At 43.4% G+C, this 16172-nt stretch overlaps 1 protein-coding gene across 1 annotated transcript in view; it reads left to right on the forward strand.

Annotated features, from left to right (window-relative positions):
• The window catches only part of LOC310796256 (F-box/LRR-repeat protein 7-like), a 34565-nt gene extending 32768 nt beyond the window's left edge, over window positions 1–1797 (forward strand). The window contains exon 4 of the mRNA XM_083658413.1: window positions 403–1797. Within this exon, the coding sequence (XP_083514539.1) occupies window positions 403–1139 (737 nt within the window). The 3' untranslated portion in view covers window positions 1140–1797. The remainder of the gene's footprint in view (window positions 1–402) is intronic.
• Window positions 1798–16172: the final 14375 nt, after the last annotated feature.

Below are 16172 nucleotides of genomic sequence, written 5' to 3' on the forward strand. Positions count from 1 at the left end.
AGTTGGAGACGAGGACTCTGACTGAATTGATAAAGACTGTTTTTCTTCTTCTTTTTGTTTCTTTGCAATAGGCCCTTTTGGCATAATATATTGATAGCAATTATTCCATTTTGTGAAAGGGCGGGCACGTGTTACACCTAGTTTGCGGATTGACGCTCGTGTTCATTAACTCGGGACTCAGACTCGGGTAATGGGGACTTGACTCGGACTCAAGTTGGACTCTTCTTTGGTGACTTGGACTTGGACTCGGACTCGACTCTTACTCGAGATATAGTGATTTGACTACAACACTGCTGAGAGTATCTGTGAAGACATGAGCAGTCTACATTGGGGAGAGAGTCTTTCCTTCTGTGATTGCTGACTGAAATAGAGCCAATAACACTTTTCTTCCCCTTCTTCCAGGCTGTTCCAAAGTGACGTGCATCAGCCTTACCCAGGAGGCCTCGCTGCAGCTGTCCCCACTGCATGGTCAGCAGATCTCCATCCACTATCTGGACATGACTGACTGCTTCTCCCTGGAGGACGAGGGCTTGCGCACCATTGCCTCCCACTGCCCCCGCCTAACTCACCTCTACCTGCGTCGCTGCACCAGGCTGACGGACGAAGCCCTGCGTCACCTGGCTCTCCACTGCCCTTCCATCCGGGAACTCAGCCTCAGTGACTGCCGCTTGGTGGGGGACTTCGGCCTGCGCGAGGTGGCCCGCCTGGAGGGCTGCCTGCGCTACCTGAGCGTGGCCCACTGCACCCGCATCACGGATGTGGGCATGCGCTACGTGGCTCGCTACTGCCCGCGCCTGCGCTACTTGAACGCCAGGGGTTGCGAGGGGCTGACGGACCACGGCCTGGGCCACTTGGCCAGGAGCTGCCCCAAGCTCAAGTCCCTGGATGTGGGTAAGTGCCCCCTGGTGTCGGACAGCGGGCTGGAGCAGCTGGCTCTGTACTGCCAGGGCCTGAGGAGGGTCAGTCTGCGCGCCTGTGAGAGCGTGACAGGCAGAGGACTCATGGCTTTGGCAGCCAACTGCTGCGAGCTGCAGCTTCTCAACGTGCAGGACTGCGAGGTCTCGCCAGATGCACTGCGCTTTGTCAGACGCCACTGCAGGCGCTGCGTCATCGAGCACACCAACCCCGCTTTCTACTGAGATGGCGGGTTTTTGGCTTGGTCTTCTGACAAGTGGATGTTTTCATATTCCTGCTATGGTGTTGGCAGAGTTTTGGTGGCTGATGTGTCCGGACTTGTTGGAAACTGGTGTGCAATATTCGCCCAAATTGTTCTTTTTAATCTGCATGGTTGTTGATAATGCTGTCCTTTGAAAATACTTCCATAGAATGTATTTAACATATTTATCTGTAAAAAGGTGGAGAAATACAGTACTGTATTTCAGTGTATTACACATTTTGTTCCACGTCACCATGCAATGTAATGCTACATGCTACAACATTGAGCACTGGGTACAGATGTGTTACTATTGAAATGCATTGTAATATTCATTTGTTTTCATCATCACCTTAAGGCCCTGAAACATAATCAATATCATACATTACTACAGCTATTTATAAACAGCAAGTATCTTCAAACTAAGCCACTAAGAATGTAGCTAACCCAGCAACAGAGCAGATCTATAACCAGTTTCACTAAGTACTTCAAATGTTCCTCCTTTATGTTGTGTGCATATGCACTTTAAGCAATTTTATACTGACAATGACAATCACTTCCACTGAGCTCAAAGTGTCATATTTCAGATTATTTTGTCCATTGAAGTACTGTCAGTTATAGTGTATCACTAGCCAGAGGACTCTCATTGCCAAATAGAAAAAAAAGTGGTATGAACAGGAACACATTGCTGCTATAACTGCGCCAATAAATGCCTTCAAAATCTATCCAACTGTGAGCACTTTTATTAAAACCTTATTACCATTCCAGTAAAAAAAGGTTGTAATGATACAAATGTAAGGTGTTTGTGAGCATGGGCATTGATATAAAGTCAAGGAATACCATATATGGATGTGTAAACAAAGTTGTATTCCCCTTTAAGGACTGAAGCGTGTGGGTGGAACGTTTCTTCTTGTTTATTCATTCCATTGGCTGAGTTAAAGGTGTCTGTCACCTGGTCGTGAACACACCTGACTCTAGCTTGTATCCACGCCCCACTGGCACCTTACACATAATTATACGTGGCCCTTTGGCTGTGAGTTAAGCTTGTTTTTGACAGAGCTGTAAGGTGAGAGTCCAAACCGTCCCCGCTTCTGTTTAAAGAATATATTGGTGAATGTGATTGGGGTTTGTCGTTTGATAGACCAGAGAATATTTCCAGGTCTTTACTTGTACCAGACACAAATATCTGTCCACTATGGCAAAGCTTCTGTTAAACCTGTGCATGACTGTGATGCTGGCTCAAGCTGGCAAGTATGACAATCATAAAACAAAGTAAACCATGAAAAGCTCAATTTAAGTTGATCTGAATTGCTTAATTTGGAAAGTAGTGTTGTTGCAAGCAACTATACAGCTGTGAAAAGAGTGCATTTCTGTGTTTGTAGAGAGCTCCGGCCCAGGTGTAACTTGTAACCCTGAAAACTGGTAGTGTGCGTGGTCACTACAGGACAGTGAGGGGCACAGACCGGTGGGTGGAGGAGTACCTGGGCATCCCCTTTGCCCATCCACCCTTTTGACCTTTACGCTTGGCTGCCCCGTAATCAGCTGAGCCCTGGGAAGGGGTGAGGGATGCCACCAAAACACCTAACATGTGAGTGTACATTGGCTCTGGTCATTGGAGTGGAAGTGTGTGTATGTTCCCTCAGCCCTATGTTTTCTTAGGCCACATTTAAGCTTTTTGATATTTAACCCTAGTCTCGCTTGCCAGACTCTCTCCCTACAATGGGGGAGAGTCTGGCTGCTAATACCTCCACTCTGGTATAGCGGCAAAAAAGGCTCTGTTTACCTTTACAACCGTCCATCGAAAGTACCAAGCAGGCACAATCCAGATCCAATCATTTTCAGGGTGTAGCAACTAGCTAGCATTGTTGATGATGTTTCACAGCGGCACAGGCATTTGAGATCGACAGATTCGACACGCACTGCGGCAGAGAAATTTGAGATAGACCGATTCGTCATGGAGGGAGTGGAAAGGAAATCCATATATGGTCACAGCCGGTCAGTCAGAGCAGGTCGGAGCCAATGGCAGAGCTTGCAGGGAGCGGGAAGGGATTTTCTTTCGCTGCTGACTGAAATGGCACCAATGGCAGAGTTCGTACCAGCAGCCTGTTGAAATGTTGAAATGCAACATATTTTTGATTCAGAAAAGTATGGAAGGGCCAGCTCTGGTGCTGAGGGCACACAGGGCTGAAGGAACATATGGATGACCCCATGGGGAAATGTCTTAAGTTTTGGGGTTGCTGGAGGATTTATTTGCTGCCAAACAGTTGCAGTCTGGGACTGTAATAAAAACTGAACAGGAACTGAAACTACTCGAGCCGAACTAAAATTAATTTCCTATAAGATGGAGTAGTTTCATTTCAGTTCAGTGTTTATTACAATCCCAGACTAAGTCTGGGATTGTAATAAACACTGAACTGAACTGAAACTACTCCATCTTATAGGAAATTAGTTTCCCCTTAGACAGGAAGTTTCATCAGACAATGGCCTTATATGGAATGGATACATGTAGCTAGCCTAGTAGCCTCAGATATGTTTTCCATTTGATTTACTCATAAACCAATGATGCTTCAATGTTATGCTATAAATGTTCAGCCTCCCTGTTTGGTCATGTTTAAATCTATGACACCAGACCTGCTCTCTCCCTCTTTATGAAAGATGTCCACAGGAGAGGACGTCTATGGGGGCCTTCTGGAAAAGCTTTTTTGTGAAGTACTCATCAGTAGAGCTGTCAGCACCATGGTGTGTTTGTAACTGTGTAACTGATTGTGAAACCTTTGTATGTCTTGACTCTTTCCTTTCCTGAGTTGAAAAATAGGAAAATCTAGGGTTACAATAGTGACAGATGTTATGTCCAGGTGATGGTGTGGATCCATGGAGGAGGCCTAGCTGCAGGAGGAACCTTCCAGGTGCTGGCAGCCTATCAGAGCGTGGTTGTGGTCCAATATTGTCTCAGTATTCTGGGTCAATACTTCACTGTAGTGAAGTATTGCACTTCACTACAGTGCACTGCACTTCACTGCTTTTTCTTTTCTTTTTTTTTTACTTTTACTTTGGTGAATCTTTACACCAGTACATTGACTTTTATTTAAGTAACCTTCTACTTGAGTATAGGATATTTTAGTACTCTTTCCACCACTAGTAATATTGGTGTGATAGCATCTCTACTCAATGAAGTGACCACTTGCTTGTTTTTGATAAGTCCGTGACAACATAGAAGCCTGCTGGTGGCATCAGTGTCTTGATGTTGGTGGGTATGAAGGGAATTCTCCAGGTTTACTACATGCAATACTGATTTATTTGTCTAATTCGGGATGAAATACAAATGTTTTTGAATTTTTCCAACAAAGCCCACATCTCCTTGGAAAGGTCATGTCCCCTTTGGCTGATGGGTTGTTCCATAAAGCTTTATTGCCATGAGTGGAGTTGCACCACTGGAGGCCCATTACACCAACAACCCACCTGCAATGGCCAAGGTAGCAACATGTACAGATAAAATACTCTGAACCACTGCTTTCTTCACAGCTGATTTCATATTCTGTTTCCCTCTGGCAGATAATAGCCAATTTAACAGACTGATGACAGCAATAAAGAGAAACTTTAGAAGGTAGCTGCTGCAGTGTATCTCAGGTGGGCCACACTGCTGTTTGCTTATTTGCATTATGGTATGTTTTTTGTCTTTACATTTGATGTTTGTCATGATTATGCTTTTTTTGGCCATATTTCTCTTGGAAGAAGATCCCCCCCTGTCCCCCGATTCTCCTGATTTGTTCCATTCTTCCAGATTTTCCAGATTTCTGATTTTCCAGAGATTTCTGGGTGCTGAATTCCATCAGTTACCTCTCGTTGCCATTAGGGGGCACCGACATGCAAAATTGCCTGCTGCAGCTTTAAATACAGGTTAATAAAGCAAAATCCAGTCAAAGCACATTTAAAGAACTTGTGAGAAGTGTGTGTGTGTGTGTTTGTGTGTGCGTGTGCGTGTGCGTGTGTGTGTGCGTGTGCGCGTGCGCGTGCGCGCGCGTGTGTGTGTGCACGCGCGTGTGTGCGTGCGTGTGTGTGTTTTTGGGTTCGGCTACCGATAGCATGTTCCTGAAAGGACCGCCTGAGGACATTTTGAAGAGCAAGGAGTTTCAGAAGGTTCCACAGGTTACCTGAAAAAGCCCATTTAATGGACAGCTTGCACAGATTACCTGAAAAAAAACCATTTAATGGATAACCTGTGGTCTCCGAGCCCTGGGTGGGAGACTCAGGGGTCCCCTTGGGGGGTGGGAGAAGGGGTCTCCTAGGGGCCCAGACTCTAACCTTAAGGACGCAGGGGTCCAACGCCTAACACTAACCAGACCCTAGCCCAGACTCTAACTCTTAGGACCCAGGGGTCCAATGCCTAACCCTAACCAGACCCTAGCCCTAAGGACCCAGGGGTCCAACACCTAAACCTAACCCAGACCCTAAGGACCCAGGGGTCCAATGCCTAACCCTAACCAGACCCTAACCCTAAGGACCCAGGGGTCCAATACCTAAACCTAACCAGACCCTGTGTGTGTGTGTGTGTGTGTGTGTGTGTGTGTGTGTGTGTGTGTGTGTGTGACACAGTCTATTGTTGAGCCTACATCATTCTGTGGGTGAAATACAAAGTATTATAAATGATCACATAATTCACCTTATGTAGAAGAGACAGTCTGGCTTGAGAGACTAACAGGAAGTGTAAACACAAACAGAAGTTTTTTTTTTTTTTTTTTTTAATGCTTTATTTTCACTTTTCAATTTTGTGCATACAAATATATTCAAAGTGCATACAAGTGTGGTCAACTTAGATATAACATATAACAACACCATGACAGCTATGGCAGACCAAAAAGAGAATAAGAAAATAAAAAATAATAAAAAATTGAAAAAAAAAAGACACAGTAATCTCAAAATATAAATCCAAACACAATAAATCAATCAAACAAAAAGAAAAAAGAAAAGGGGAGGGGGAGAGAGGAAAAGGGAAGAGAGGGGAAGGGAAGAAACAGAAGTTCTGATTGTGTTTACACTTCCTATGACTCATAAACCTAGTCTGACTCATATGTGAGTCAAACTAGGTTTGAGGTGAGTCAGACTAGTTTGAGCAGGTAAAACAGCCAGTGTTTTGAACAGGAAGTCGTGACACAATGGGTCAAGTGGGCGGTGAATAGGCAGATATACATAAGGTGAATAGGCAGATATACATAAGGTGAATAGGCTACCTGTATTACTCCATTATATTATTATATGAAAGCTGTACAAATCAATACATCAACATGCACCTGTGTACATATACAAGTTTCAGCATTCATGATGCACAGCGAGACGAGACACAGCTTTGTCAAAGCCGACCACTTTGATGACGCTTTATTTTTCCTTGGCGCCTGCTTTTGTACCGGCCACACATGTGTGTCCCTCATTCATTTAGAGCCTTTGATCAACATAATTCAAGTCAATAGTCTCTGGGCCTTGCCATAAACATTTGTCTCCCAAAGGTCAGGACCTGTGACTGAGGAGGACGAACTGAACAAAACTGCCATGGCGTACATCGCAAACTTTGCACACACCAGGTAGAGTATTTTATTTCATTCTGTGCCTCTTTTCTTTTAGATTATTTTTTGGGCATTTTTGCCTTTAATGAACCTTTGTTATTTACCTTTATTGGACTTTGTGCCTCTTTTTCCCCTGGGGTGCTGTGTAGACGCAAGGGTCACCGTTATTCTGTTCACAGGCCGTTTAGCTCATTATTATTTATTTTTTTAGATCAACAGTTTTTATTGTTTTCATGATAAACAAACCATAATCAAATATATTAATCACACAATATCAAGTTGCCATCGAACATTAAAATAAAATAAAAATAAATGGGAAATCATAATAAAAATACAAACATAACCACAGACAAAGACTAAAAATAATTACAAATATAAAATAAAATACAACAATGATGTACAAAATGCAGTTTACAGCATTGCTTGTCAACCTGTATTCTAACAAAATGTACCCTTCAGTTATTCACATTTTATATGATAAGTTTACATTTTATGAGCTGGAGAGGCAATTAACTCTTATCAAGCAGCCTATGATAATCATTCTATGGCAGCCAGCTGCCCAAGAGAAGTGTGCCACAGAGATGGTGCTTGTGCCGAGGAGGAGGCTTTCCATTCTGTGACCAAAAGTTTCCATCCTAACATAAGAGAGTCAAATCACTTAATGCAGAGGGGTCACCCAAAACAAACAGAGTGGGGGAGAATGGGATTAGCTCATTCTATTCTTGTGTGTTTCCTCATAGGTCGCCCAATGGGCCCGGACTGGTGGACTGGCCTCGATATGACCACAACGAAAACTACCTGAACTGAACCTGCAGGCAGCAGACCGCGGGCCAGAGGCTGAAACACAACAGAGTCCAGTTCCTCAATGTCGTCCTGCCTCATAAACTAACATCTCATCTAGTCAGTGACGAGCTCTAATCATTATTGTACCAAATTGTTCTATAAAGTGCATCAAGAGATTAGGCAAAAGTCAATTATCCATACAATATAACCCCCCCCCCCCCCCCGTTTTTTATTAAATGTTTTCTGTTTTCCTCACATTTTCTCCCCAATTGTACTTGGCCAATTCCCCTGCTGTCCCGGTCATTGCTCCATCCCCTCAACCGATCTGGGGAGAGCTGTAGACTAGCACAATGCTTCCTCCGACACATGTGCAGTCAGCGTCCTGACAGCGAGGAGTTCCACCAGGAGGTTCGTAGCACACGCTATTGCCCACAGTTCTCCCTCCCCTTCCCCGAACAGGCACCCCGACTGACCAGAGGAGGCACTAGTCCAGTGACCAGGGCACATACCCCACCAGCCTCCCACCTACACGGCCTATTGTAGGCAATAGAAGACCCGCTGCCGAATTGAACCCGGGTCTCCACGGTGGTAGGCGAGTGATTTTACCTCTATTCTACCCAGATGCCCAATATAAATTCTAAAGTAATTCTAAAGTATTCTAAAGTAAAACTCTCAAGTAAAACTTCTTGTTGGGTCATAACTCAAACAGAAAGATTGAGGAGGCCATTGAGTTAATAACTCAGTTTCACAGTCTGAAATCCAAAGTGTAGCTATTTATGAAGGAGGTTTGTGTTGTTGAAGTTGGCATTGGTGCTGGGTGTTCGGAGAAGCTCCAGGATAAGTGTTAGCTGTCCTGGGTCGGCTGGTCGGCTCGATGTGATGTGCAGGTACATTTATGGACGGGTTGGGGTGATGATGTGATGTGCAGGTACATTTATGGACGGGTTGGGGTGATGATGGAGTCACCTGGAGAAAGAGACAATCTATGCTGATGAATCGGTGCATTAATGTATCCTGAACCAAAGAGCTCAAACCATTACCCTGTATAGCTTGAATCAATAGCTAAAGCACTGCATAAACACTGCCAGAATGAAGAGATCAAAGTATGTTCTCATGATCCTGTAAGGTGCTTATCTTAAAAAAAGAGGGGGAAACAGAAAAACAGCCTTGTTTATAGCTTGACACTCCTGTATTTGTGAGTTTATACACATTCTCCTCTCCTGACCCTCTCTTGCAGGAGCCTGGTGGTTAGGGTCGTTAAGATGAGTGCACCTGGGCCCGGTGCACTCCTTGGCTTTACAAAAGCAGGCGCCAAGGAAAAATAAAGCTTCATCAAAGTGGTCGGCTTTGACAAAGCTGTGTCTCGTCTCGCTGTGCATCATGAATGCTGAAACTTGTATACGTACACAGGTGCCTGTTGATGTATTGATTTGTACAGCTTTCATATATGTAATAATATAATGGAGTAATACAGGTAGCCTATTCACCTTATGTATATCTGCCTATTCACCGCCCACTTGACCCATTGTGTCACGACTTCCTGTTCATAATACTGGCTGTTTTTTTACCTGCTCAAACTAGTCTGACTCACCTCAAACCTAGTTTGACTCACATATGAGTCAGACTAGGTTTATGAGTCATAGGAAATGTAAACACAATCACAACTTCTGTTTGTGTTTACACTTCCTGTTAGTCTCTCAAGCCAGACTGTCTCTTGTGAAAACCTTGTCCTCCTCCTTCCACACTGATGCACAACGTTTTGTTCTGTTGGTTTGATGTAGTGCGTGTTGTTATTTTTGCCTTAGTTTTAGTAAATAAATTATGGTATAACTTTTACTTTGGCGTGTGACTCCCCCCTTTATTACTTCCTTGAGCCAGGTTGTAACATGGGGGTATACTGTGTGTAACAACCAGACTCAAGGAAGTAACAAAGGAGGGAGTCACACGGCAAAGTAAAAGTTAAAACAATTTATTAACTCGCACTAAGGGAAAATAACTAGACAACACAAAATACATTAAACAAAATAAGTGAACAAAAGGGGCATCGGTGAGGAGGGAGAGAGACTGAAAGGTGCACCCAATCAGCCTAACGACCCCAACCACCATGCTCCTGCAGAGAGGGCCAGGAGAGTGGGCGCACAACATCATAGAATTTTCTCATCCAAGGTTACCTGGTTTTCACAGGACAAGAGAATTATGTTACAGTATGTTGAATGATCCGTAAGTCTCTCTCTACCAGTAAGCACACCGGCTCCAGACATGTACTGTACCTTGAGGTTATGCAGCTCAGTGTTAACTATTCTAAACCTCCTCTCCAGTTCTAGATGCTTCCCCTTAAGCTTCTCTCTGTCTCTCCGCTCCTTCAAAAAGTCTTCTTTGTAGACCTCGGCCTGTTGGCGGACCACAAGGAGACAAGATATGAGGTGAGGATATTAACGGGAATTTGGGAGAGTGTTTCGAATGAAGCTATTGCAGACTACAACAGAGGATATACAGTGAATAGAGATTCCATAAATCTGAACAAAACCCACCTGATGTTTCCAGACTTCCTCTTGTGTGTCACCGCCCTCCCCAACAGGTAGAGGGCTCTGAAGTGCCTCCTCCAGGACCTGAACAACCATATCAAATTAGAAATAACAATATTGTTACAGAGTAGGGTTCATGAACTGAATTGAGAATGCATGGTGAATTCCAATTCAATTCATGGAGTTGGAGTTTGAATTGGAATGTCACTCAGTTCCAAAAACAGACTTGGAATTGAATTGGAATGACAGAAAAACATTCATGACTTCCACTTGAGTTTGTCTTGATTTTCTAAACAGTTAAACAAATCAAATACATTCAATGTTATTATGCATCAAATTCCACCTGATAGGTCTTTCACATTAATGATATTCAGTCTTCCTAATATCTATGTGACACTATGTGAATCAATTGTGAATCAATCATTGTCATTTACAATGACACTATGTGACACTGTGCTGGTCTTGGGGGGAATTTCACAGAATTTCATTTAATTTAATTAAACTTCATGGAATTCCATATAAGTCTAATTCAGATGTTCTTCTCTCTGAATTGGAATTCCAATTCCTCAGTTGAGTGCACAAACATTCAAAGTGAAGTGCCTTGACTGTTATATGGAAGTGTATTGAATAATTAGTCACATTAGCCTATTGATATCTATGTGAGTTAGGTTTGTACAGTAAATAAAGCCAACATGTCCTGTCCTGACTTGCCTTATTAAGCCGTCTGATCTCCTGGTGCTGGTGCTGCCCCCTCCTGGTCAGATTGCTGTTCTGCGCCCTCAGCCGCTCCGCCTCCTGCTCTGCTCTCACTAACTCAGGAGTGACGTCACCGTTTCCACTCTTCGTCATCATTTTCCCATCGGAAGAGAACACAGTGGGTACAGAAATTAATTTGTTCATCATATACACAGTTTACAGGTTTAATCCAATGAAATGCTTTTATTTTATGCTTTATTTAATGCTTGCATTTTGGGTTAAAATCTCAATGCTGCATTTATTCATGTATTCTCTTTATTTTCTTTGTGTTGAATTTTAAATCTTTCCCTAATCCACTGTGCTTGTCGCCTCCTTCACACATCGCCTCTTCAAGGTCATGCTGAGGTAATATTAGCCCCAAGAAAGAAGGGGAACTTCATGAAATTCTACAGAATTTAAACAGCTGAGATGTAGGCCTATTTCCTGGACATATTGTGACATGAAAGTACACTGTTAAAATAAAAGTACAATTTGTTCTCTCCATACCTTCTCTTTGTAATACTGCACCATGGTGTGGTACTCTTTGGCCCACTTCTCGTTAATAGAAAGAAGCTGAGTGAGACAGAAAGATCAGAAAGATTATGAGCCTCTGAAGTCCTGAAGCCTTTTAGATGTTTCGTGATGAACATGAATTTTGGTACAGTATCGAAATTGACTCACCTCTCGTCTCTGTTGCTCCAGGACTGCTATCTGCGCTCTCATTGAGACATCCCTATGGGCAGCAGACATTTCTGACTATAGCAAAATGAGAGAGAAAAAGAGGAACTATTCAAACGCTGTATACATCCATCAGCAGCTTAATGTGTGTGACTGTAATATGTCGACTGACTTCCTTTTACACATTTCTGGAAGTTTTCCTCTAAAGTGTTTCCAGTAACCCAAAGAATGAGGTCACAGAGTTGCGGTTAGGGAATGAGACAGAGGCAGAGGAAAAAGTCTTTTTTGGCGTAACTACCTGTGTGCCTCCCAGCAGTCTGTCACAATGATCCACTGCATCTGTACGGCGCTTCCCTCTAAAGCAGCGGTCTGGCTCTACACCCTCACACCTGATAACAAATGCCTTACATTAGGGTTTACAGCAGTTTCCACCCCTAAACCACACCACACAGGCTAATTCAAATCCCCAGTTGATTACTTCAATAAAAGTAACATTTGGCATTCATAAGTGCCAGGAAGTCTCTAAATCACAAGGAGAGATCTGCAATTCTGCATACAGCATTTGATTAGAAGTCATATCAAATTCAGGTACAAGCGGTATACTGGAGTAGACTATAACAGGTGCTTTGATTTACCTTTGTGTATTCGGCAGTGATGGATAAAGTCTGTTGGACTGTTTATTGCCGCTCTCTGTGCACACCTTGGCAGTTCTGTCAGTGGCCTGAGACCTCGCCATAGGCGTCCTGTCCATTATATTCTCATGTAGGGACTGTCAAAACAAGGAAGAAGACAAGTCTCACAAACTGGAAACAACAAAAACCTTAGGCACAACATCGACCCACAGCATGCTGGATTATCCCAATATTGTGAGATCCCTATTTGTCATTTATGTATTTACCAAAGCTCCCAAATTCCCACATAATAATCAAAATATTTGTTTTGAATGTGTCAGCATGGTACTACGGTCAGTGAGTGTTCCCCTCATCTATAGCACTTTAGCAGTAGCCTAAAGCTCTGCATCATTGTCCAAATGCCTTTGTAATTTAAAGTCATGGTTTATGAAGACCCCAAAATGTTGTTTTGCCAGGTTTGGCTTTACCAGGGTTTTTTAAATGTTTTCAGACCCTCAAACGGTCATGTACAGGTTTCATCAGCTTATAGTTATGACCTTTTATGACCTTTTTAACACCAGCTGGAATGGAAAATAAGACTGATGTCGTCACTGAAAACACAAGAAAATGAAAACAACTGTTGACTGATCAGAAGACAATCAGTATGATTGGGCAATTCTCGCACCAGAGGAATAGCTCACCAAGAAACCAACCCTGTCATGGCAACTGGGCAGTGTCCTTGTGTCTCAAGAGGATTGCCGTCAGCTGGATCCTAATCAGCTGGAGGCCTTTAGATATCTGGCGGGACTATCATTCCATGTCTGATTGTAAAACCGCATAGGTCAGTACGAACGCCTGTCTATGAGCATCTTCCACTTTTTGCCTCGACTCCTTTTTGACGCCTGTCTCTCTCGCCCAGAACCGAACCACAGCTCCTCCTGGACTTGCCACAGCTCCTTCTGGATCCAAGACTGCACATTCTCTGAACATGTAACTGTATTGCCTGTTAGGCACACCTGAAGTTTTCCTTCAGTAAAAGACTTTCAGTTATCCAACCTGTTTCCTGGTCTGTGTCTGCTTCTGGGTTCCCTGTCGTTCGTGACAAAACCACAACATTTGTAATACTTATTTTGAACCTGAATCTTATATAAGACTTAAAATGGTATAGCCTAATGCTTTAACTACTGTATATTCAAGACCCTTAAATAAGGCCTGGGATAGTCTCGCTTGCCAGAAGGGAGGGGAGGCTGGCAAGTGAGACTAGGCCCTGGATAACATAATTTAAGACATTTTAAGACTTTTCCAGGACTTAAGGACACCACTGATCCTCGTTTTGGAACTGAATCTCAGGGTCCAAACATGCGCAGATTTGTGTTGCTGTTGATTTGTTTGAATTGTAGAACTGCTCTGTAGTGAGGGTGAACCCTAATTCAAACATTCATTTTATATATAGATTCCTTATTGGGATCATTTCAAGTGAATTTGGCAAAATTATGGTGAAATCAAATTAGGCCTATTAATTTAGCTGTGGAACCCATATTCAGCTACTACAAATGATTCAATGTATTTGACTAAATATAGTCAAAATGCAGATGTATCATTTAGCCTAACTGTATACACATAATGGACAGGGTTTGGGTGTCCTTGGTGATGTGTCCTGAATAACCCCTGTGTGAACCCACAGTGTCATAAAGGCTACTTACAATGATATCAAAGTGCAAAGAGCTTGTGTTTAAATCATCAGTCGAGGTGTGGGCACTTTTAAAAATAACGATACAGCCAATAAAAGAAAGAAAACACATAACTACAGAAAACGGTGTACATATGCCTTCATTGAACTGGCATAGGTTTTAAAATGTTAATAAATGGGTAGTAACTCACCATCTGACTTGGCTGTGGTTGTTCTCGCGTGTAGGCTATAGCTTCCACAAGCTGGGGTGTGAGGAAGTGTAATTATAGAGAGAGGAGATCCCGCCTTTCATGTGGGCAGAGTCACCTGCGGGGTTCCCTCACTGCACTGCGCAGGCAGAGCCTGGAGCATGCTTACATCACTCTGGGCTGCCTGCCCTCTGCTTGGCACCTGGTGTGCTGTGCTGTCTGACGACCTTTTTACCGAAGGAAAGGAAAGTACAGCAAGTTGCTCAACCCCTCGACCAGAGCGTTATATGAACGGCTGACTAAAAGAGAAACCAAATCACAGCACTGCAAAAAAAAAAAGCAAAGCAAGGGGTTTTAGTTTGTAGGCTATCCTGCAGAATTATCAATCTTATTTCTGGATTTTATTGGGGGCCGGATTAAAGTAGCCATGTGCCCCCGGGGCTATGAATTTTTCAAGGCCCCCCTTCACCCCCAACCAATTTCCTCCCGCTACCCGCATAACAAACTGACAAACAGCCGCTGGATGATTTTAAAATGTTGTTACTGCTGCAAACCGAAGCTCAGAGGGTTAAACAAGCTTCTTAGAAACAGAAAGAGATGACAGAAATAAAAGGGTAAATTGGTGTCTTTGTCCATAAAAATAAGCACTTCGCTCCATACACCACAAACGGAAAAGGTGGCCCACGAAAACATACAAATGAGGCATTCAAAAATATATCTACAGATCCTTTCCAAAAAATATGAATATCATGGAAAAGTTAGTTTTTTCCATAATTCCTTTCAAAAATTGAAACTTTCGTAGATTATAGATTCATTACACACAAAAAAATGTCTAGCCTTTATTTGTTTCATTTTTCATAATTTCGGCCTACAGCTCCAGAAAACCCCCAAAACAGTATTTCAAGAAATTAGAATAGTGTGAAGAAAATCAGCAGTTACTTCTCAGTTATGAAATCTTTGAATCGTCTTTGCTTGACAAGTCGCTGAAGCCCACGGTCATCCATGGTATTTCCATGATATTCTAATTTTTTTTGGAAAGGATCTGTATATATATAAGCCTTGTGGGCCCTTTCACATTGTGGGCTCTGGGGCTTAAGCTCATCTAAGCCCGTGCATTAATCCAGGGGTGCTACAGTAGCTAAAGGTTGTTTTGCACTTCAATAGCTACATGTACCGAAAATAATTATATATCCCCAATAAATGTTAGAAGGATGTTAGTCCCTATATAAGATATGCCTATTTGAATAGCCTTAGTGATAAAAAACAACAACACACACACACACACACACACCCAACCCCAGGTGCTGAAGCGGTGCAGACATACAGACACCACTTAACTAACTAAGAAGAAGACAATTGCTCGAGTGACATCACTGATGACATCACAGTCGAGCAATTGCGTGACATCATTTCCAGTTGATTGACATCACTTCACACAAACACCCTCTTCCTTGTTGCCTCAAACGCACGCACGCACGCACGCACGCACGCACGCACGCACACACACACACACACACACACACACACACACACACACACACACACACACACACAGTCTGTCCGAGTGACATCACTTCCCTGTGACATCACTTCCTCCCTAACCCCTTCCAGGTGAACCTTTTGGTAAGTTGCATCTCAGGCTCATACTGAGAAAATCACCCATAGAAGCGGTTGTGCCGCTTAAAAAATTGCTGAGTGACACACAATTTAAGTCTACAAGGATAGGATGTGAGTTTATTTCACTGATTCAAATGTGGGAAATCCTATCCTACAATAAGATTGCCTAGGCAGGCGGTGTCTCTCGATTTACGTCGTGTTTTGTGTCACTTTTGTGACATCTGCTGGGACATGGCCCCGGCTGACCGATACCACCTGGCGTCGCGGCCCGGGCCCAGGCTGTTACGTGGTTTTAGGTCTGGTTGTGTTTTAGGTCAGGCTGTTACGTGGTTTTACGTCTAGCTGTTACGTGGTTTTACGTCTGGCTGTGTTTTAGGTCAGGCTGTGAACAATTGCTTGTTGAGCGGGTGAGGCGAGCACTCATGGGGTGCGAGCTGCGTCTGCGTGTCCGTGAAGCGGGCAAGACCTCGAGGGCAAACCAGCGAGGCACGGTAGAAATGGGCGATGAGGAGGATGAGGAGGAGGCACGGTAGGAATGAGCACTGCCAGTTCAGCGGGTGTGGCGAGGGATGCTAGAAAGGAGCGCTCTGTTTCTAGTTATTATTAGCCTATTATTAATAATAATAATGATAAT

This window comes from Poromitra crassiceps (assembly GCF_964638095.1).
Source record: "Poromitra crassiceps genome assembly, chromosome: 2".
NCBI lineage: Eukaryota > Metazoa > Chordata > Actinopteri > Beryciformes > Melamphaidae > Poromitra > Poromitra crassiceps.